The sequence below is a fragment of the Heptranchias perlo genome, chromosome 12, assembly GCF_035084215.1.
Source record: "Heptranchias perlo isolate sHepPer1 chromosome 12, sHepPer1.hap1, whole genome shotgun sequence".
NCBI classification, from domain to species: Eukaryota; Metazoa; Chordata; class Chondrichthyes; order Hexanchiformes; family Hexanchidae; genus Heptranchias; species Heptranchias perlo.
The window spans coordinates 27834092-27857400 of record NC_090336.1 but is presented as its reverse complement, the minus strand read 5'-3'; the positions used below and the strand labels follow the sequence as shown (position 1 = coordinate 27857400).

The window sequence follows — 23309 nt, the reverse complement described above, 5'->3', positions numbered from 1 at the left end:
GGAAATAGCACTACAAAGCAAATTCAGGGAGATATAATAGAATGCAGGCACAAAAGTCATGCAAGAGAGATGAGCATACAATGTTTAGAAAAGAATTAGCATAGGCTAATATGATCAATTAAGCTATACAAGCCAAAGGGGAAACTCCTCTCCTACAAATACAAAATAAATTGGGTTAAAAACATCTCTCCTCTCTGTCAACCCTCATATTTCCATTTCGGTTGGGTCAAATCCTAATCATTTTTAAAAATCTTACATTTTTAATAGAGCTTTCCACGTCCTCAGGACATCCTAAAATTACATTTTTCTGAAGTGCAGTCACTTGCTTTATAGGCTCAAGTCCTGGAGTAGGATTGCCACTGAGCTAAACAATTGAATGGTGGTGTTCTGCAGAGATCATTGTCCTTTTCAGCCCAGGATATCTGCACATTACAATAACCACCAGTCCAAGAGGGACCTGCTAACTTCTTCATCCACGAGACTCTTCCAGCCTGGATGCCAGATTTGGACGATCTCCAGCAGACTGGTTTTCAGACAAGCACAAGGAATATTCTGTTTTAAAAAGGTGACATGAGGGAATATATGAGGTTAAAAGCATAATTTCACACCCCCTCAAAAGTAATCCTTTAAGCAGAATGATTATAATATAAATGATGAGGCATGAAGCTAATACAGAAACCAAAGACAGTGACTCTCAAACAGAACGGCACTGATTGTACTGAACAGATTCCTTGTTGGAGCTTGTACAGCTCTTCAAAAGGGGCAGCCAGCATTCAAATTAAACACTTAATTCTGCAGCATTAGTGCACAGTTTGTGTTTTAAAGATTTCCTCCATCCTACTGTGTGTTGCTCATAATGGGGATCTGTAATTGTACAAGACTTATGCAAATCTTGACATTTAGCTACTGAACAAAGCTATGCCAGGAACAGTAAATATCTGAGTCACTAAAAAGGGCAGGCACAACTTTAAACAAACCTTTAACATACACCCCTTGGAAGCACCGTGCAATCAAAATGTACAATGGCTTTCAACATTCAAAATGTGTATTTTACAATTAAAAATACAAGGTATCTAGCTATAACATGTATTAGTAAAATGCCTTTTTGAAAGGCAAAGAAAAGTAAGAGTCATCTTGATGTTGCAGTGTCTCACTCACCTCAGTTATGCAGTGCTACTGACAAAGGTCTCACATGATTGTCTGTACTCAAGTGTGAATAATCCTACCTCTGTAACTGACAGCATCAGCCACCCACTTTGAGTCTCCAGATCTGCCTTTGGAACATGAACCTTCTCCTGTTTTCTCATATATGCAAAATTGATCCAGTGGGCCATTGTGCTAGTGTTCCCTCTCCATCATCACACCCCTCAAAAAAACCCACCCTCAATACCTCAGTCCTCGAGAGCTACCACCCCACCTCCTCTGAGAAGTCCTTGAATAGATTGTTGCCTCCCAAATCAATGCCCATCTATCCTGCAATCCCTTATTTGAAAATCTCCCAGTTTTCTGCCCCTCCCAAAGCCAGAAATGGCACTAACCAAAGTTACAAATTACATTCTGTGACTGTGATCATGGCACATTATCCCAACTCCCTTTGGCTTGGGGGTCTAGATATTGGACGTCTGTCTGTGACACACCTTGGGATGTTTTTCTATGTTAAAAACACTATATACAAATGCAAGTTGCATCAAAGTATGTATATCATACAGACCAGCAGCATGGGAGCAGCCCAATGCCAAATTGCATCATAATGTAAAGTTCAAGTCCCTGTCCCCAGAACTAGTCTTCAACAGGCTCTGGGACTAACAGTAAAAGCAGTATAAATGCAGGAGAGCAATGATTTTGGAATCTCTCCCTAGACCTAAAGGCCAAGGACAAAGAGGAAATCCATTTATAATTCATAGCACTAACCTCCACACTGAGAGCAGCTCTGTATAACAGCTATTAAAAGGGGAACAGTCTGAAAGAGTTCTCATTTTTCCCCATCATTACTAATCCAAATCCACTGCTCCAGATACCCACAGTAGGCACAAAACACCTGCATCAACACCCCTCAGAATAAAACCAATTTTTCCATGCAGTTCCCATCAAGTTAGTTGAAAATAACAAAAAACTCAGTGGCGCACAACAACATACTCCCATGTACAGATAAACAGATGCATTCTTTAAACCCATGATGTGGAGATGCCAGTGATGGACTGGGGTTGACAATTGTAAACAATTTTACAACACCAAGTTATAGTCCAACAATTTTTATTTGAACCCAAGTAGTCTACTGTCTCAGGTGACACTTCAAATTTGCCAGTGATTTTCATGTACTGTTTTGCACCTTTGACAACAGGTGCCAGTCTCTAAATGTGTGCTGGGCTCTGCTGTATAACCGAGACACAGAGTGCAACCGGGCAGGACTGGCTCCCCACACTTCCTGAAACAGGCAGCCTAATCCTGGAAGTTTACAGACATGGATCTATAATGCTTTTGGTTCCCTGTAAGTTATCGATGCTCAGTGATGATGACATAACTGTGTATGCAGTTAGCGGCATTCCTGTAAAGCAAGAAACTGCAACTGGGGGAGAAAAAGTTTGACACCATGTTGGAAAATAAATGTGCTTCTATATAGGTTTTAACATTAAACAAGGACACTATGGCTAACACAAGCATCATGGGTAAGCAAAGTTAGCTTGAGTTAAGACATGTAGGTGAGACAGTAAGCTGTGAGGAGGACACAGAGTCTGCAGAGGGATATAGACAGGTTAAATGAGTGGGCAAGAAGGTGGCAGATGGAGTATAATGTGGAGAAATGCAAGGTTATTCACTTTGGTAGGAAGAATAGAAAAACAATTATTTTTTTTAAATGGTGAGAAACTATTAAATGTTGGTGTTCAGAGGGGTTTGGGTGTCCTTGAACCACACAAAGTTAGCATGCAGGGCCAGCAAGCAATTAGGAAAGCAAATGGCATGTTGGCCTTTATTGCAAGGGGGTTGGAGTACAAGAGTAAGGAAGTCTTACTACAGTGAAACCTCACCTGGAGTACTGCATACAGTTTTGATCTCCTTATCTAAGGAAGAGTATACTTGCTTTAGAAGTGATGCAATGAAGGTTCACTAGATTAATTCCTGAGATGAGAGGGTTGCCCTATGAAGAGAGGTTGAGTAGAATGGGTCTATACTCTGGAGTGTTTAGAAGAATGAGGGATGATCTCATTGAAACATAAGATTCTGGGGGCGGGCGGGGGGGCTCGACAGGGTAGATGCTGAGAGGTTGTTTCCCCTGGCTGGAGAGACTAGAACTCGGGGGCATAGTCGCAGGATAAAGGGGTCGGCCATTTAAGACTGAGGTGCGGAGGAATTTCTTGAGGGTTGTGAATCTTTGGAATTCTCTACCCCGGAGGGTGATGGATGCTGAGTTGTTTAGTATATTAAAAAGGTTGATAGGGATAGATTTTTGGACTCTAGAGGAATCAAGAGATACGGGGGATTGGGCAGGAAAGTGGAGTTGAGGTCGAAGATCAGTCATGATCTGAATGAATGGCAGAGCAGGCTTGAGGGGCCGTATGGACTACTCCGGCTACTATCTCATGTTCTTATGCAGACAGTTACGGAGTTTACCAGCTAGAAAATGAGAAAACATGTTTTTAGGAACACGAGTAGGCCATTTAGCCCCTGGAGCCTGTTCCACCATTCAATGAGATCATGGCTGATCTGCGACCTAACTCCATGGGTTCAATTTTCGAAGTAAAAACGAGTGGGTTGGGGGCGGGGGGAAATTGAGAATTGCCACCATTTCAGACCCACCCATTTCCGGTTTTCACCAGGGCGGGAAGAGCGACTAACCCGCTCCAGGAGGCAGGTCGGGCCTCAAAACCTTTCAAAGGAGGCTTTAGGCCTCCATTCTTGTCAAATTCCTGATTTCAACCCCAGGGGTGGGGGGAAAAACCAGGATTCCCAGACCTTCTGTTTTAAAAAGGCGAGAAGCCCTGAGACTAACAGGAAGGTGCCTAGAAAAGGCACAGCTAGTGGGCCCGGAGGAGCAGGAGTGCTTCCCCCAGGCCCAACAAGCCTACCTGCACCGACCCCCCAATGATTGCAGACACCTGACTCCAAATTGTGGACCCCCTCCCTCATCCCCAATCCACCCACCCCTATTCCCCACCCCGACTCTGATCCTCTGACCCAACGCTCACGGACCCCCAATCCAGATACCGTGCCCCACCCCCCCCCCCTTTAACTGACCCCCGATCCCATTGCCCATGACTCACGACCCCCGTGCTAACCTATGCCCACCCATGCCAACACCCCATCCATACAAAGACTTACCTGGAGGCATCCTCTCCCTGGCTGGTCTCTCATCTGACTGAGACCAGCCTGTCAATCAGGCCGGTCAGTCGGACGGAAAACCATCAAAAAATAAAACATCCTTACGTCAAAATCGTAGGGACATTCGGGAAACAAATTTTAAACTCAATTTGTTATTAACTATGCTGGCATTGCAGACGAGAAGACTTATTTCGGTAATATTCAGCTCCCTGGCAAAAAAACATTTCAAAACAGAGTCCTAAATACAGGTGTGTAAGACTTTTTTTTGGAAAAACAAAAACTAATGCACTTCGCATTAAATCGATCCATTTTTCAGTGAAAAAAATCAAAAGCCAAGGGCCTTGCCCATGACATGTAAAAACAGGTATGTGTGCTGAGCACACACTAGGATAAATGTTTGTTGTAACCACAGCTACAGATACCCAATAGGGCATCAGGAAGGCAAGCACACAACTAGCATGTCATCAGGATGGAAGGCTCTTCAGCAATTTCATTCTGGCCTACAACTCCCCACTCTTTAGTGAGCTGAATTGCTTTTTGCCAATTTCCTGCATGAGCCTCGTTAAGACCCAGATTTATATTAAAAATATTTAATGATCATCAAGCACAATTCCACATATGAGTGAAGTTTGCTTTTTTAAAAAAAAAAGTGTGGCCTTTTTGAATGGGAGTGAGGGAAGCTCCCTGAACACAAGAGCTCTGAAAGAATCTTTGGAAGCACTGAGGGAACGTTTAATGGTACTTTTAGTTCTCATCACCCTTTCATATTTCTGAATTTATGTTCGCCACTAACAGATCAAATAAAAGAATTTAGGAGGAATTTCTTTGCACAGAGGGACAAGAAAGTGGAACTCACTGTCACATGGAGTGTTTGAAGCAGATAGCATTGAAGGAGTGTACTATACTGTAAAAATTAAAATTCAAGTACAGAATAATAAAGAAGGAAAAGCACAAGAGGAAAAAGTTGAGTGAAAGTTAAAAAGCACTTTGGTGAATAAGTAAATTGATTGCCCAAGAATAACCGAAAGATCGCATTTGGGATTTTATTTTTTTTAAATCCTTTTGCTGAAGAGATTATATCACATGGGTCTGTCCGATATACAAATCCCCAGATGTTCAAAAAAAACAGGAGTCATGGGCCTTCACAGTATGTAGAAGAACTGACAGCAAAAGGCAAGATGCATTACCCACCAGATAAGATATTCGCTATAGTTCAAGTACGACTAGGAATTTACAACCATGGTTTAAAAAAAGACTGTTTCTAGTTTTAAACAGCATTTTAAAATGCTGTTTAAAAAAAACAAATTCTGGTCAGACTGAAGGTACTTCAAGCGACACATTTCTCAAGAATCATATTCTAGGAAGAAGTGATTGCAGCACTTTTGGTAGGCACATGGATAGCATGTGACTGCAATTAGCCTCGTCATCATGTTGAGTGACTCAGCTACTATTCACTTCTTAAATCAGAAGTAATGTGACTGAACTTACTGCTGGTCTGCCTGGCAAGCAGCGGAGATAAAAGTCAGAACTGCTGTTCAGTACCAGCAGTATCAGGCATTTTAATTTATATTCCCCTTTTCTCTCTGCCCCCCTTAATAGGAGATTATTCCAGCATACTGTAACCATACAATGCATCAGCATTTGACCACAATAGTCTCCATATAAAAAAGGTTCAGCTCATACTTTGCACTTTGGCCTGACTTGGAATTATCTTTGGACATGTGATCTATTTAAGTTTTATTGCACAGCTAAAACCTCCTCTTTATTAAAGAGTGTACTATACTGTGGCTTTGAGTAGAAGCCACTAACATCTTAGATCTGCTGGCATTTATTCACACTCATTTATATTGTTGACATTTTTCTGCATCAAACTGCACTTGCACAAATGTAATTGTTTGAGCATTGTGATAGACAGAAGAGAGAAAGGCTGGTTGGGGAGCCAGAGATTGCAGGGGGGGCCGGGGCAGGCGGTTGGTCGTCAATTTAACATTTTCACTAATTGAGGGAGAGGTTAGGAACATTTATTTTTACTCCGTGGCAAAGCATTTTATGCTCTAACCACTACACAATTGAGGCACAGAACATTGCATCTTAAGTGAACAACAACATTTGAAGACAAAAATACAAAACTACAGGGAGCAAGAGGGGCAATGGGTTAGTTTTTGGCTCTAGCAAACAGTCAGCACAGACCCGATGAACCACGTGGCCATGTTGTAAGCTTCTGTGGACACAGACACCCTTCTATTTTTTTCTTGCTCTAGTAAAATACCACACGCTACAGTACACTAATGTTCACACTATGAATCATGTAACACATTTGAGCCAGTAACGGGCAGTGTCAAGTTCATCCTTTAAGGAAATTGAACTTTTATTGTGTTAATTCACTATTAGTGACTATGCAGTGGTGATTTATGGTTGAAAAAAACATTTAAACACATGTTGAACAGTGACTACAGCAGCAGTTTCATGACTCACAGCCAATAGTTAAGTGGAGCTAAAGAAGATGTTGAAAGAACAAAGTCATTGTCTTGAACATTTTACTTGAAACACAAGCAAACTGACTCAATCAACAACAGCGGCAGAACCAGAGAGCAGTGAACTTTACAACAGCATTCATTTGAAGAATTTTAAAGAGATGTTTTGAAGGTGAAATATTGATTTTAATTTCACTTCATTCAGCATTTTGTAAGCATGCAGCAGACTTGAATTTCTTTTATCTAGAAAACATCCCTGCCAACACTTATGGTTACCATAAATAAGCACACTGCACTCATCTGGATGGACAAATGTCCTGTGCTTGAGTATTTTACACTGACTACATTATATAGGGTCAGTTTGGGCAAGCTGGCAAGGCACTCACCTTGGAGTCAGCAGACTAAGCTCAAGCCCCACTCAAGTACGAATGTACAACCCTCTAGACTCAAACTCCAGTGCAGTTCTGAGTGTGCGCTGCATTGTCAGATACTTTCTTCTGGATGGGATGTTAAAAATGCTGCTTCAGACAGACATGGGCCTTATTGAAGAGCAGTTCACTTGTGCACTGGCCCAATATTCCTCCCGCAACCAATAGTTAATTGGTCATTTATCTTGATGTTTGATATTCTGTTGCACAAAATGCATGCGAGACTTTCATAAGTCACAAGTAGTTAGCGGACCTTGAACCAGCATTACTGCTTTTAATAAATAATAAGGTCCTGGCTTTAAGAGCTGCAAATTTTCCCAGATAAAGTGAGTTTCAACAGGTACTGCTTTACAATTTTATTTTCAGTCAAGTTCATCAATGTTCTCAAAACATTGGAATCCTGGAGCCTCAGGGAAGGGTGGGCACATCTACATTTTGAGAGAGAGAATGAAATGATATATTTTGTATTTAAGCCCACATTTGGTCACAACTTGCTAATGCAATTTTTGTTACATCTGGTCAAGTCCACACAAAAACAAACTCCCCACATTGGATGAATGCCAGTAAAAAGTCTTCTGCTTTCTCCTCTCCTCCTTCTTTCCACCCCCCACCCCGCCTCTCGCTCTCGCTCTCTCCTTCCCTTCTACTCCTCTTCTAGCAGTCTCCTCTTACCACCTCCCTTTAATGTGCTGTCCTCCTTCCCATATTTCTCACTGCTTCTGTTTCTCTCTCCCCCACCCTACCTCCTTCTGGTTCTCTCTATCCCCATCACCTTTGGTTCATTTTCTCATTAGTTTGCTCACGTTTGTTTTCCTTGTCCTCCGTCTTCTTTCTTGTGCTCCCTTCCTAATTTACATTTTTCTCGCTCTCTTTGTGGGTTCCATCTAATTCCTTTTCCAGCTCATCATTTCCCCCCTCCCCTTTTCTAATTTATATTCTTTGTCCTTTTTTTGGGGGCGGGGGAAAAAAAAGGGAGAAAGACAGGGAGCCAACACGGTTTCTCTCCCCCCTCCCAATCCCCTTGCTTCTCTCACTCTTTCCGCCTAAATGCTTTAGTGAGGAATTTGTCCTGACTGACAGTTTTAATCAGAAGGAACCCAGGCAGTCCGATCCAGTTGGGACTACTTCTAAAAGGGCCCTCGCCAATCACATTGCAAATTTACTTAGAGTCCCCAGAGCAACAATTCCAGTCATAAAAACCCTGCACAGTGAATTATTCAGCAGACCAGCTTTAGCCAACACTAGCTGCATGACAGTTAAAATTTATTGCAATTCATAAGTGGGGAAAAAAAAAACTCGCTTACCTTTTTAACCTTAATGTGAACACAGACAGAAAAAAAGATCACTGCTGGGTGAATTAAGCATCTCACTTTATGCATCCAATGTCAGCATCAAACTGACCCAGGTCAGATAGAGGGGCAGTGCTTTTCAAACATTTGTACAGGATCTTCTGCAAATATTGACACTCCCAGGGGACCACCCCCCCCCATCTTCCCCCACCAGCTTAACATTCAAAAGATGTGGCCAGATATCCAAAACAAAATTGTGCTATCACTGCAAGTGACTTCATTAGTGTGCAGCAACATCAAGAATTTGCTGGCAAGTCCAATACAAATAAAAAGTACAGAAATCTGTTGAGATGTTTAGAGGGCTGATGTTCTCGCAGACCTCTTAGGACCAATGGACCCCAGTTTGAAACCTATGACGCAAAATAAATTCCTTCAGCTCTGCCCGTGTGACATTTTGCAGAGCCACTATTCAGCCAATATCTGAGGTTGACTAGTTAATGCTGAGTTGGATGTATTAGGGATCCACTCCCACTTGTAACTGGGCCGGGTCTGCCACCAAACACATTTAAACTACCACAACACAACCCATGTCTTCTGGCTTACTCTCCTGGCTGAATAATCATGGAATATATTGTCACCCAATGAATATCAACACTTTGTAATGCTGTTGTGGGAAATCCTATCAGGGGCATAATGATAGATTATACACATCATTCTGCATAGGAATTTTCTCTGCAATGCACAAAACAAACAGGGCTTCTACATCAACTCATTTGTTTATGTACTACATAATTTGATGTAACAGATCAGAAAGGTCCTGGGTCTTATCTCAGCCATCACAAACACAGAGAGAAGTACTCCAACTAGCCTGGGTTCCTGTTCTCAAACACGATCCAAAGATCCTGCTAGAAAGTGCACACTTGTGGATATCAGGTGAGGATAGAATTGGGCTTGGCCATTAACAGCCACCATCAAACAGCCTCCGGTGCTCGCCATCTTAAGCTAACACAAAGATAGCCTCCCGATATAAAATCCTTAAGGATTTCTTATCTATGCGGTTCAGTACCACACCATGTGACATCTTTACCAAGGAGTTGCTGGGGTGGGGGGGGGGGGGGGCGGTGGAAAAGGAGGGAGGAAGGCCAGTTTATTTTGTATGCTGCAGAGAAAAATCCAATATAGAATGCGTAAAACAAATCTAATTGCTTCAATTTCAAACCGAATAAGGTCTGCAAGACAGCATTACAAAGTGCTGCATTTAAATGTTCAGTGGGTAACTTAAGTATTTCATAATACATAAATCACATTACCCACTGTGTTGCTCCCTTCAGAAACAATCAGGAAAGAAGATAAACAAACATGAAACTTAGGGCACCAACAAGAATGGTCAGTTTTCACCAACACAGTCATTTCATAAGAAATTTTTTCACCAACACACGTGCCTCATTTTTACTGGAGTGGAAAATTCTGCACTGAAGGTTGCAGAAAGACTAACGTTGCAATGTTGCCCACCATCCAGACCACCACCTTTCAAGCTACATGTATATTAAATATACCACACAGAAGCTAAATTACTAATGTCCACATAGGCAGTATACTAGAGACCCATGTTGTGATGCAGGAGGATGCAAGTTATCACATGCAATTTCAGATTTGAGCCTTGTTGTCAGGAGAATCATGCACAGTCATGAATGATCAAACAAGTATTAAGTAGAACTGCAGGTTTGTTAGTATTAAAAGACTGTACTCACATCCAGATAGTTTTTCAGTGTCTCTGGGGTGGGCCCAATGCTATGTGGAAAGCCCACATTGTATTTGAAGTATTGGTCTCCTGCAAGAAGTTCCTCAATGCTACTCCCAGAATCAGTGAAGGTTCGTCGAATTGAGCGAAATTTTCTCAAAGGAATTCTGCAAAACAAACAAAATTTTGATAACACATTCCCTACCCCTTAGAGCTACAAGCATCTAAGACAGCAACTCTTCAACACAGACTGGGTCTGGCGGTCCTAGGCCTATTGATCACTCAAAGTCACTGATCTCACTCAGCAAGCTCTCAGCTGGGAAACTCCAGTGAACCATCCAGTAGAAACAAGGCACATCACTTCATCTGAGGGAAGAAACACAGACCAGAATTGGTTCAATCCGCTTTTGACAGCAGACAGCCATCTTTCTCCTACAACATGCCTCTATTTCTTGTATTCGAGAGTTAAGGGCACTTAAGATGAGCGGCATCACTATTGGGAGAATGGAATGCTTTGCCACCCAGTGTGAGCATTAAGCACTCCCAGGTCACCGGCAACAGCCAAGTGGAAAGTAAAAACCCTTCGGCACTCCCCAATATGAAACCTCAGAATGCAGAAGTTCTCAGACCAACCATCCCTATACAATTTCTGACTGATTGCCGGAGTGTGGGCAGTTTTGGGCAATATATCCATACTGACTAGGAACTACATCAAGACAGCCTAAACTCACATCAGATAGGAATTAAGGCGAAGAGCATTTTTATCTTAACTTTGAACCAAAGTCCTTGAGGTGAAAGGTCAAATGTATATCCCAACTTGCCAACCAGCAATCTCCCTCTAAAATAGGAGTAGGTATTACTTGCTGCTATTGTTCTTTGAAATTTCAAACAGTTACAGTTTGGCTTTTTTAAAAAAAAGACACATGGTTCTCTTCCTACTGTTTAAAGTCTCCTGCAGCAACAATATTTTTGTTAACAATTCTCTTTGCTCAAGCTCCAAATTAGATTTGAGATGGTCTCTACTTCCTAAACACTGCCAATACTGGGTCAAGAACAAAAAAAAGTCAAGCAGGACTAATCTCATTCAGTTAGATTTAGCATAATTATGGAAAAGGACAAGATAGAACAAGAGTAAAAGTTCTCAATTGGGGAAAGGCCAATTTACTAAGCTGAAATGTGATTTAGCAAAAGTGGTAAATCAGGGTCAGAGCAGTGGAAGGCATTCATGGAGGAGATACTGAGGGTTCAGAGCAAATATGTTTCCACAAAGAAAAAGGGTGGGACTCCCAATCTAGAGTTCCCTGGATGTCAAGGAGCATACAGGGTAGGATAAGGCAAAAAAAAGGAAACTTATGTCAGATACCAAGGGCTCAATACTGCAGAAAGCCAAGAGAAATAAAAGTGCAGAGTTCAATTAAAAAAGGAAATTAGGACAGCAAAGAGAGGGCATGAAAAAGTACTGGCAAGTAAAATCAAGGAAAACCCAAAAGATGTTTTATAAATACATTAAGTGCAGGAGGATAACTAAGGAAAGAGTAGGGCCTAGAGACCAAAAAGATAACCTGTGTGTGGAGGCAGAAGATGTGGGTATAGTTCTTAATGAATACTTTGCATCTGTCTTCACAAAGGGAGGGGGGGGGTGGAGAGAAGTGATGCAGACATTGTAGTTAAGGAGGAGTGTGAAATATTGGATGGGATAAACAGAGAGGGAGGAAATATTAATGGGATTAGCATCGTTGAAAGATAAATCGCCAGGCCTGGATGAAACGTATCCCAGGCTGGTAAGAGAAGCAAGGGAGGAAACAGTGGCGGCTCTGACAATCATTGTCCAATCCTCTCTCACTACAGGCATGGTGCCAGAGGATGGCTAACGTTGTACCATTGTTTAAAAATGAGGGAGAAAGGAATAAACTGAGTAATTATAGGCCAGTCAACCAAACCTTGGTGGTGGACAAATTATGGGAACCAATTCTGAGGGACGGTATTAATCATCACTTAGAAAGGCACGGATTAAATCAAGGACAGTCAGCATGGATTTGTTACGGGAAGGCGATGTCTGACTAACTTAATTGAATTTGTTGCGGGGGTGACAAGGCGGGTAGCACATTTGATGTAGTCTACATGGCGTTTGACAAGGTTCCACGTGTGTGTGTGTGTGTGTGTGTGTGTGTGTGGTGTATAAGGGGCATGATTATAAAGTTTACAGATAATACCAAAATTGGCTGTGTGGTTTATAGTGAGGAGGAAAATTGTAGATTGCAGGAAGATATCAATGGACTGGTCAGGTGGGCAGAAAAGTGGCAAATGGAATTCAATCTGGAGATAAATGTGAGGTAATGCATTTGGGAGGGCAAACAAGACAAGGGAATACACAATAAATGGGAGGATACTGAGGTGTAGAGGAATAGAGGGACCTTGGAGTGCATGTCCACAGGTCCCTGAAGGTAGCAGGACAGGTAGATAAGGTGGTTAAGGAGGCATATGGGATATATTCTATGCCTCAGCTAATAAAGGAAAGTAAGAGCAGGGAGATTATGCTAGAACTGTATAAAACACTGGTTAGGCCACAGCTTGAGTACTGTGTACAGTTCTGGTCATCACATTACAGGAAGGATGTTATTGCACTAGAGGTTACAGAGGAGATTTACAAGGACGTCGACAGGACTGGAGAATTTTTAGCTACAAGGAAAGATTGGATAGGCTGGGTTTTTTTCTTTGGAACAGAGGAAGCTGAGGGGAGATTTAGTTAAGGTGTATAAAAATGAGTTGCCTAGATAGAGTGGATAGGAAGGACCCTCTTTCCCTTAGCACAGAGGTCAATGGCCAGGGGCACAGGTTTAAAGTAATTGATAAAAGGATTAGAGGGGAGCGGAGGAGAAATTTTTTCACCCAGAGGGCAGTGGGGGTCTGGAACTCCCTGCCTGAAAAAGGGTGGTAGAGGCAGAAACCCTCATCGCATTTAAAAAGTACTTGGATATGCACTTGAAGTGCCGTAATCTCTCGGGCTACAGACCAAGAGCTGGAAAGTGGGATTAGGCCTGATTGCTCTTTTTCAGCCGGCACAGGCACGATGGGCCGAATGGCCTCTTTCGGTGCCGTAAATTTCTATGAGGAACACGAGAAAAATGGGGCTTTTTAACCTCAAAAAAAGGGAACATTATAGAAAGGAAGAATTTGCCTTTATGTAAATCGCTTTGCATGTACAAGATATTCCAAAGCACATCAGAGCCAATTAAACCACTTTTGAAGTGTAATCAGTGTTACATTGGCTGCTGCGTTTGCCTATTTGTGCACAGCAAGGTCCAATAAATAGCAAACGAAATGGATAACCAGTTAATCTGTTTCTCGGTGGTGTTGGTTGAGAGATGAGCGCTGCCAGGACGTCAGTAGACCTACCCTACTCTTTGAATAGCAAGACAAGATCTTTTACATCCAACTGAACAGACAGATGGGGCCTCGGTAAAACATTTTACGTGACAAGGTGGCATCTTCAACAGTGCAGCAATCCCTCAAGTATGCCACAGAAGTGTCAAGTTAAATTACAAGCTCAAATCGATTGTGCAGCTTGAACCCATAACATTCTGACTCACCAGTAACACTTCAAGAGCTACAAGATATTAAAATGATACAGAAAAAAAAAGTAAATCTGTAGCATTACCTCAAGTTGGACTAGAAGGCAAATGTAGGAGACATTAGGAAAAGTTTAACAAAAAGCAATCAGTCAACACTTGTAATATACTTCAAAGTAGAATACTGGAGGCAAAAACCAGCCAGTTTGGTGCTATGATAGATAGGAGGGGGTAGGGGTTGGGCAAAGAGTGGGGAAATACTGGGCTCGATATTGCCAGGGCTGCGGGTTCGTGGCGGGGGGGGGCTATTGGGCGCGTGGGTAACGCGCCCGGTGAAATCAGTCTGTCCCGCGCGCGATCGCAGCCTAATTGGATCCACTTACCTGTTCTTCCGGGTTCCCCACTGCTGATCTGCGCGTCGGGCGGACTGCGCATGCACAGTGAGGTCTGTCAGCTGGAGGAGCCCTATTTAAAGGGGCAGTCCTCCACTGACAGGCTGCAACAAATAGGAAAAAATACAGCATGGAGCAGCCCAGGGGGAAGGCTGCTCCCAGTTTAATGATGCCTCACTCTAGGTATCATTAGATGGGGTGAGGAGGAGGGGGGAGGACAGAGATCTCCCCACCCCCCCCCCCCCACCCGGTGGGCGGGAGGAAGCGGCCTGCCTCTGCCACCACGAAGGCCTGGCTCGAGGTGGCAGAGGAGGTCACCTGCACCACCAACATATCGCCCACCTGAATACAGTGCAGGAGGCGCTCCAATGACCTAAATAGGTCAGCCAAAGTGAGAACACTGACTCATTCCCGTACACTCCGTCTGCCACATCACCGCCCCCACCCCACATCTCCTTCTGCACTGCCAACACTACTCTGTCACATCACCCCTCATACCCACTCAAACCTCATCTTACCTGCACTTACTCACCTCGTCAGTACTCATCCCACCACTACCACTCAACCCAATCCTCATACAATCTCATGGCTCTATCTCATACACACCCTCTCATGCATCTCTTTCACAGTCAGCCTCACTCAACCTGCCACTACCTGTGCTGCAGCCACAGGGCATGCATCACATATGTGCAGTAGGAAGTGTAAGGCAAACGTGTCGTGAGCATGAAGGGGATGCACAAGGGTGTTTGAGGGTTTGTCATGGTTTTTACTTCTATTTAATTTCTGACCAACTCACATTACATATTATATTGGCACCACTACTGCCACATCTTTGCGAATCTAGTCTGGTTTGTGCAATAATGCCCTTTCCTGAGGATCACAATGAAGACCCACAACTGATGCCACCCATTGTGTCACTGCAGAGTGGGTGTAGGTGTATTTGCAGGGCTCTTTTGTGTAGACGACAGAGACGTCGGCGATGTCCCTGGTGGCACCCTGGAAGGATGCGGAGAAGTTGTTGAGGGCAGTGGTGACTTTGACAGCGACAGGTAAGAAGATGGTGCTCGGGCCAGCTGGGAGCAGCTCGGCATGAAGGAGGCTGCAGATGTCCACGACTACATGTCGAGTGACTGAGCCTCCGTGTGCACTGCTGCTCAGAGAGGTCCAGGAAGCTGAGCTTCGGTCTGTGGACCCTGTGGAGAGGGTAGTGCCCTCTGCGACACATCTCGCTCTGCGGTAGCCCTCCCTCCTGCTGTGCAGGTGGATGTGTCACAGCACTCTGTCGTGGAGCTCCACGTGTCAGAGGTGGACGGCGTGGCCAGCGAGGCTGTTCGCCCTCCGAGGTCATCACCCGGAAGATGTACATCTGAGGGGCTCCGCAAGGTAGGTACATGTCTCTGGACTCCGGGGTAAGTGTGCAAGTTGGTGAATTTTCTTGTCAGGAGGAGGGTGGTGGAGGCGGCCAAACTTTGTCCCAAGAGAGAGTGGCCTCCTGCAACAAGTGAGGGTCTCCCCACCTGTCAAATGGACCTTTGCAGCTGCCACAGGCAGTTGTCCCAGTTGTCTCTAAAATCCCAGCCCTCCTCGCATATTCCCTTAATCAGGTCTGTTAATGACCTGAAATACCTAAGTAAATACTGTTAAGCGGCACCCCGCTGGCTTTAATTGCCTGCGGGAATCCCACATGCGGGGGCTGCGCGCGCACGTTAGCGCCTCTGTGGGGAACCCCGAAGTAGGCGGGTTGGAGCCAGGCTCTCGACCCGCTCTGGGATTCCCCGATTTTTGGAGCCCCTCCCCCGGCCAGGAACGCACCCGATAGCGGGTGCTAAAATGAAGCCCACTGTGTTTTTCTTTCTGATCAGATGTATTAAGGCTGGAATGGCCTTCTCTTGTTAATTTTGAGAGCTACAGAAAACACTCCAATATTTTAAAAATGGAATAAAGATGCAATGCATTTAAAACATGGCATTAAAAACAGAATGCACTCCGAAAAATTCTTATTTAGCAGTTAATATTAAAGCTTTAGGCTTTCTGAAGCACCCAAGATATAGTACTACAATTTCAACACTTGTGAGCTTCAGTTCATTCCAAAAAGCATGCAAATTATTGCACAGGTTAACACTGGGGGTGAAAGAAAATATTTCTGATACAATGTACCGAATTAGAGAAAAATAAAAATCAAAAACGGCCCAAATGACAAAAAAAGGAACGCAATCTTACTGCTCAATAGCCAGAAGTTTACAACTGGAATCTGTACAATTATCTGTTCTCAATTGCCAAACCACTGATCATTTCTGGGATAGTGTTTCATCCAATTCAGAAAACTACAATGCTTGAAGATCCTGAGGGAATCCAACTCTTTCCCTCTTCCTTTCAAATTACCACATAGACTTACAACTAATGACAACTTAACAAGCTTCTGCAATTCAAACATTTCTACTGCAAAGTGTAAGAAAATATGTCATCTAAATGAAAATGTTAATCTGATTTAAAATAGGCCAGAAATTTAAAGCCACCAAAAATCAGTCCTTTTAAAAAACCTCATTTTGTTCCTCCTCCTAAAGTAGGGTACAGCTCCCTAGGTGACAGTCACTAGTACCTCTTCCAAGTTTCATATTCTGTTAGTGATATGGAGCAGGTGCTTCATTGTATACTGTACCACACTCATCAGCAGAGACGAGTGTAACATAAACTCGCTTCTTCTGTGTACATGGTCATTGTTTTTGCTTTCCACATTTCCTATTGCAGGCTGTTGAGACATAATGACTCAATAGTTTAAGCCACTGTGCAACCGAGCCACAAGTAGTAGAAAATCCAAAGCTCGATTTCAAGCGTCCCGAATTAGTTGATCAGATGGATACTAGCTACTGCTGCTACTGTCGGCCCCTGCAGTTTTGGCTACAGGGAAATGAGCCACGGACCCCTTGAAACACAAGGCCAGAAAACACCATAGGTGCAACTAATCTACCTTCCTACTGCAGCAGCATTTGTAATCAACGATGCAATTAATGTTTTTCCTCAAGATATTTGTCCAATTTGACTTTGAAGAGCTGCTACGTGAATGTTTGATAAGGACAGGTTTACATGGGCCATTAGATCACTTGCAGTGTTCTTAAATGGGGGAGGGAAGCCCATCCACGATGTTAATCAGCAAGTCTGCACTCGATTATGCAACAATTAGCCATTTTATTGACAGCACATTTTCATTTAATGTTGTATCATTGTTTTTAGGAGAATTACCTTTTGTACAATATACACTGAGCAATTTTAAATTGATGGCTTGTCAGTAACTCCAGAGGAAATCATGTGATTAGGGAAAGACTATCAAAACCTTTCATAATTGAAAAAAAATTCTTAAATTGCCTTTTAGCCTTCTCTGATCTGGTGGGAGGAGCCCCGATATCTCAAGTCTCTCTAGTTTCCCCATCTCTTGGCAAGGAGGCTTCCTTAAAGAACCCACCCTAGCCTCCTTGCTCCTAGCGTATCAAAATGAATGACACCTTTGCTAAAGGACCTTATCATATTTAGCTTTAGAATGATCAATGTCATTTGATGAATTCAGTGGAAAGGATACTTCTGAAGTTTGAGCTAATCATGGTAAGGGGTACAGTCTTGTGCTCAGTACAAAGGCAATGCTGACAATTCAACTTAATATATTGTGCGCTCCTGGCACATTCAATGACAAACAGGAAGACTTCTTTCAATTAGTGCGTTTCCCCCCCCCCCCCCCCCCCGCCCCGATTAGGCCTTGTGCATTGGAGACAAACCAAGGAATTCAAGTTCACTACAAACCTCCACACAAGACTGGTGCCTGCAGCGAGAACCAGGCTGAGCTGAACCTGAATACCAATAAATTTATACAATCTGAATTAAGTCTTGCATTTGCTGCACAGCAACTTAATTTTATTTCACAGCTTTGAAAGCTGAGTGTTGATAGCTTCCTATACCAATTTTGAATCATTATCTCCATATAAAGTGGGTTTTATACTGTTAAAATTAAAAACTTTTGCAATTCATTGTACATTGGAAAAGGAAACCAGGAGTGATTAGGCAATTATACAGCATATTCTCAAAAACACAGCAAGGATTAGCAATTTGAAATGCATACAGAAAACCTACACTTCAAGTATTGCACAGTGATAAGGAGCTACTCCAACAAAAAAGTAAAAACAAGTGATTTCCTCCCCCTACTAGTGTTGGCAGCTCTCACCCATAATTTCATCACAGGAACCAGTTAGGACCAGTTGCTGCCTCCCTCTCCACCCCACCCCCCAAAAAAATGTAAATCACATACAATATATCTAACAAGGCACATGTACACAGGATAGTCAGTAGAATGATGAAAAGGGTTAGAAAAATTTCCCCCAGAGGTTTATTAGTACATGGAATGTTTCACCACAAGTAGCTATTGAGGGAGAAACTATAACAACATCATTTAATTGGATAAGAAAGGATATAAAAAGAGGGGGATGTGGGACTGGAAATAGAACGAGAGTAGATATTTCCAATTAAAGAACTAACAACATCATTGGCACAGTGGTTCAAATGGCCTCCTTCTGTAATGTAATTATGAGCCACAAAGGTACTCAGGTCAACTGTAATGTGCCCACCCTTGCCATCCTGACTGAGATTACCTCAATCAACAGATCCAAGAGCAGATCTTGGAGTTTCTGGCCTACATGGTTTGTCTCATCATACTGCATGATGCATTAACCTTTTAAGCCAACTGAGGAACTAAAATATTTTTAAAATCCACCATCTGATAAAATTCAGTAGTCCTGAAAACATTTCTTTTTCCATTAGAAATTATAGACAATAATTCAATCTGGGAGTTTATTGGATTAACAAGGCACTTGGGTTTTACACTTGCAGTTATGGATCAATTAGGTGTATTACTTTTTTGTAATCCACTCCTTTATTTATAACCTTGAAATATAAAAAAAAGGACAATAAACATTTTTTTTACAAAATGTTGTGATGATTATGTAATCCTGGACCACCAACTCGAGGTCATGAATTCAAATCTCAATGTGGCAAGTTGCAAAATTGAGTTCAATAAATCTGGTAATTTGAGGCTGGCACCATAAAAGCAGCTAGATTATTGTAAAAAAAATCCTTCAGGAAGGGGAATGTGCCACCCTTACCCGGTCTGGCCGAGATATGACTTCAGTCCCACACAACATAGCTGACTTAATACTTCAATGCAACTGGAGATACACAAAAAAAAATACTGCCTTGCTATTGTCACCCACATCCCAAGAACAAAATAAGAAATACACCTACATAAACAGGACTGAAAATAATGCCCAGAGGATAAACATTTCTTGCACTACAGTCAGTGGAAATTGCATTCACTTGCTGTGAAGCCACGTCATCAAGATTTGTTTGTACAAAGCTACTGTGCCACTAATACATCAGAATCGTCATCTTCAGATGGGCATTAAATATGGGCACTATTTGAAGAGCAGGAAATTTTCCTGATATCTTCACCAACATCCATCCCTCAAAAAAAAAATCACATCATAGCTGGTTGTAGGATGTTTTACACAGGGTGGCTGCTAAAATGTTTGCTTACACAAGTCACTGTACTCCAACAAAAAAATGCAAAATACTTTGAGGCATTATATAAACGCAAATCTCTCTTTCCTTCAATCCCACCATGTCATTCAAACCACAAGGCACCAGGTTTGGAACTCTGGTATGTACCAAGTTAACTATTATCAGTCCATTCATTAATTGTAGAGATCTTATAATTCACAAGATAAGATGTGGAAAGTTGTTTTGCCCACCTTGGCTCAACTATCCAAAAAGCAAACTATTGACCACAGCATCTACGTCGATTCACATCAAGTCTACAGCACAGAAACAGGGCATTCGGCCCAACTGGTCTATGCCAGCGTTTATGCTCCACACAAGCCTCCCTCCCTACTTCATCTAACCCTATTAGCATACCCTTCTATTCCTTTCTCCCTTGTGTGCTTATCTAGCTTCCCCTTAAATGTACCTATACTATTCGCCTCAACTACTTCTTGTGGTAGTGTGTTCCACATTCTTACCACTCTTTGGGTAAAGAAGTTTCTCCTGAATTCTCTATTGGATTTATTAGTGACTATCTTATATTTATGACCTCTAGTTTTGGACCCTTCCCCCCCATAAGTAGAAACATGTTCACTACAAATCCTCTTCATCAAACCCTTTCGTTATCTTAAAGACTGCTATCAAGTCACCCCTCAGCCTTTCCTGATAAGGATATCCTCAGTTCTGATATCACCCTTGTGAATCTTTTTTGCACCTTCTCCAATGCTTCTATATCCTTTTCATAATATGGAGACCAGAACTGGGCACAGTACACCCAAATGTGGTCTAACCAAGGACCTATACAAGTTTAACATACTTCTCTGCTTTTCAAATCTATCCCTCTAGAAATCAACCCCAGTGCTTGGTTTGTCTGTCTTTCCAGCCTTATTAAACTGTGTCACTACTTTTAGTGATTTGTGTATCTGTACCCAGAGATCCCTTTGCTCCTCCACACCATTTAGACAATTATCCATCCAATCAGTATGTGGCCTCCTTATTCTTCCTACCAAAATGCACCACCTCACACTTATCTATATTGAAATCCATTTGCCAATTACACACCAACTCTGCAAGTTTATTTATGTTTTCTTGCATTTGGACATTCTTCCTTAGTATTAACTACACACCCCTATTTGGTGTCATCCACAAATTTTGAAATTGTACTTCCAATTCCAAATCGTTAATCTAAATTGTGATCATTAGCAGTCCCAGCACCAATCCCTGTAGAACACCACTTCCCACCTTTTGCCAGTCTAAGTAGCTACCCTTAATCCCTACTCTGTTTTCTGGTCAACTTTCCATCCATTCTGTCCCTATCTCCACATGCTCTTAGTCATGAGTCAACAAAGCAGTACCTTATCAAAGGCCTTTTGAAAATGCAATTATATCTACATTACCCTTGTCTACACTCTTACTTCTTCAAAGAATCCAATAAAGTTGGTGAAGCACAACTGTCCCTTCTGAAATCCATGCTGACTACTCGTTATTATATTTTCTTTTTCTAGATGTTTTTCTATTACATCTTTGAGTAAAGATTCCATTATCTTTCCTAACATCAACATTAAGCTAACTGGTCTATAATTCCCTGGACTTGTTCTATCACTTTATAATATAGGAATAACATTTGTTGTCCACCAGTCCTCTGGCACTATTCCCTTTTCTAATTAATTTTTAGATATATGCAAGTGCCTCTGCTATCTTCTCCCTAACTTTTAGTATGCACAGATATATGGGGTTTTATCTTCTCTAAATTTGATTAGTTTATCAATTATCTCCCCCTTTCTATCATAAATGTCTTCACACATCTTTGTGATTTTATTAAAGTTTCAACCTTCACCATCCTACCCAGAAATCTATTCCAATTTTGATTACTCTGAAGAGCTTCCTGTCAGTTTGCCTTTCATCAATTGAATCCATTCCCTGTCACAATTAAAGTACTGCTCTAGATTTATCTTTCTTTAAAATATTGTTTAATTTCTGAGGAACAGATGAGGTTGTCCCCCTCCTCTCCTGACAGGATAGTCAATATTTCTCCATAACACAATTATCCCACACTCAGTAGCAGGGCTTTTCTCCACATTGGACATCAGGTGAGAGTACGATAAGGCTTGGCCGTGATGTCCTTTGCACAGTCAGTCAGTCAGTCATTCAACATAACGGTCTGACATGAAACATAAATACCACCTGAGGCAAGTCACCACAGGCCTGCTGGCTCACATGGGATTGTACACCAGCAAATCAGCAACCCCAGAAGTAGGGAGAAAAAAAAAACAACATTTTAAAAACAGTCACTCCTTTATGTATAAAAAAAAATGCCAATTCAGAATAAACCTCAGAAACAAGTATAACTGTACCAGTTGCTGGATTCAACTATTCATCCAGCATTGAAAAACTACCAAAATGTCAGATCATTTAAAAAAACAAAACAAAAAAAAAAGAGCCCAATGAAGGTTGTCAGGTGGTAGGAAAAGGTAACATTTCAGCGAGCAGTGGGAAAACAGTTTACATAGACATTAAATAGGGGGCTGGTTATACTGGGCACATAAAAAAAACCAATAAGAAGTTAAATGGACACACACAAGCTACAAACAAGTGCAACAAAATACAATTTTAAAATAAAATGCTACTTATTGCAAGCGCAACCTGGAAAAATCCTCCCGACCATTGCGCTAACCTTCTAATAAACCAGTCACCCTTGTTACGGATTGCATTACTGAAGAGCCTTGGATCAGGACAGCTGAAGCTGTTTAAAAAGAGCAGCGACCAGACGATGGCCCAGAAAAAAAAAACACAGCCTGGTCATCACAGCGCCCAGCCTATCTCAGCAACAAGCCCTCCTTTCAGCCCCCTCTTACCGTACGAGCCCATTGCAGACAGCGATTGTTGCCAACAGCAGCAGCAGCAGGCGCTGCACTAGCGAAGCTCCCACCTTCATAACAGCAACCGGGAGGTCTACCACAGCTCCCAATGTCTGTCAACGCGAATAAAACGAGTCAGAAAAAGCCAGCTCGCCCCGCCTTAAAACGGTGCGTCAACTCAGGATGTGATAGAAAATACAACCACATGCACATGAGACATTCCCCTGACGTCCGCGATTAACCCTCTCCTTCCACTCACCAGCTGCTCATTCGTCCTCGGGGTTATTAGCATCAGCAATCTTTGTGGTGATGTCTCAAAAAATGTCTCTCTTTTTTTAAAAAAAAAATTCTGAAACGTATTATTTTTTTTGTAGCAGAAAATGCAGGAACCACTCAGCAGGTCAAGTATCTGTGTCAAAACACAAAGAAGGGTCAACACCCAAAACCTCATTTTGTTTGTTCTCCCCTCAGTTGCTGCCTGACCTAGCGACTGTTTCCAGCATTTTCTGTTTTTGTTTCAGATTTTCAGCATCTGTAGTATTTTGCTTTATAAGCATGTTATTTTTGTGCTCTATTGTATCATTGTATGTTCTATGGTGAGTTTAAAGCACACAGCGACATTCAGTAAAATCACTGCTTGTGCCAGGTGAACTAAAATTAGTTT

General features: G+C 42.3%; 1 protein-coding gene across 1 annotated transcript in view; it reads right to left on the bottom strand.

Annotated features, from left to right (window-relative positions):
• Positions 1–22803, bottom strand: part of ctsd (cathepsin D) — a 33468-nt gene extending 10665 nt beyond the window's left edge. Inside the window, exons 1-2 of the mRNA XM_067993852.1 lie at positions 22643–22803; positions 10260–10416 (exon numbers count right to left, since the gene is read on the bottom strand). Coding sequence (XP_067849953.1) covers positions 10260–10416; positions 22643–22722 — 237 coding nt within the window. The 5' untranslated portion in view covers positions 22723–22803. The remainder of the gene's footprint in view (positions 1–10259; positions 10417–22642) is intronic.
• Positions 22804–23309: the final 506 nt, after the last annotated feature.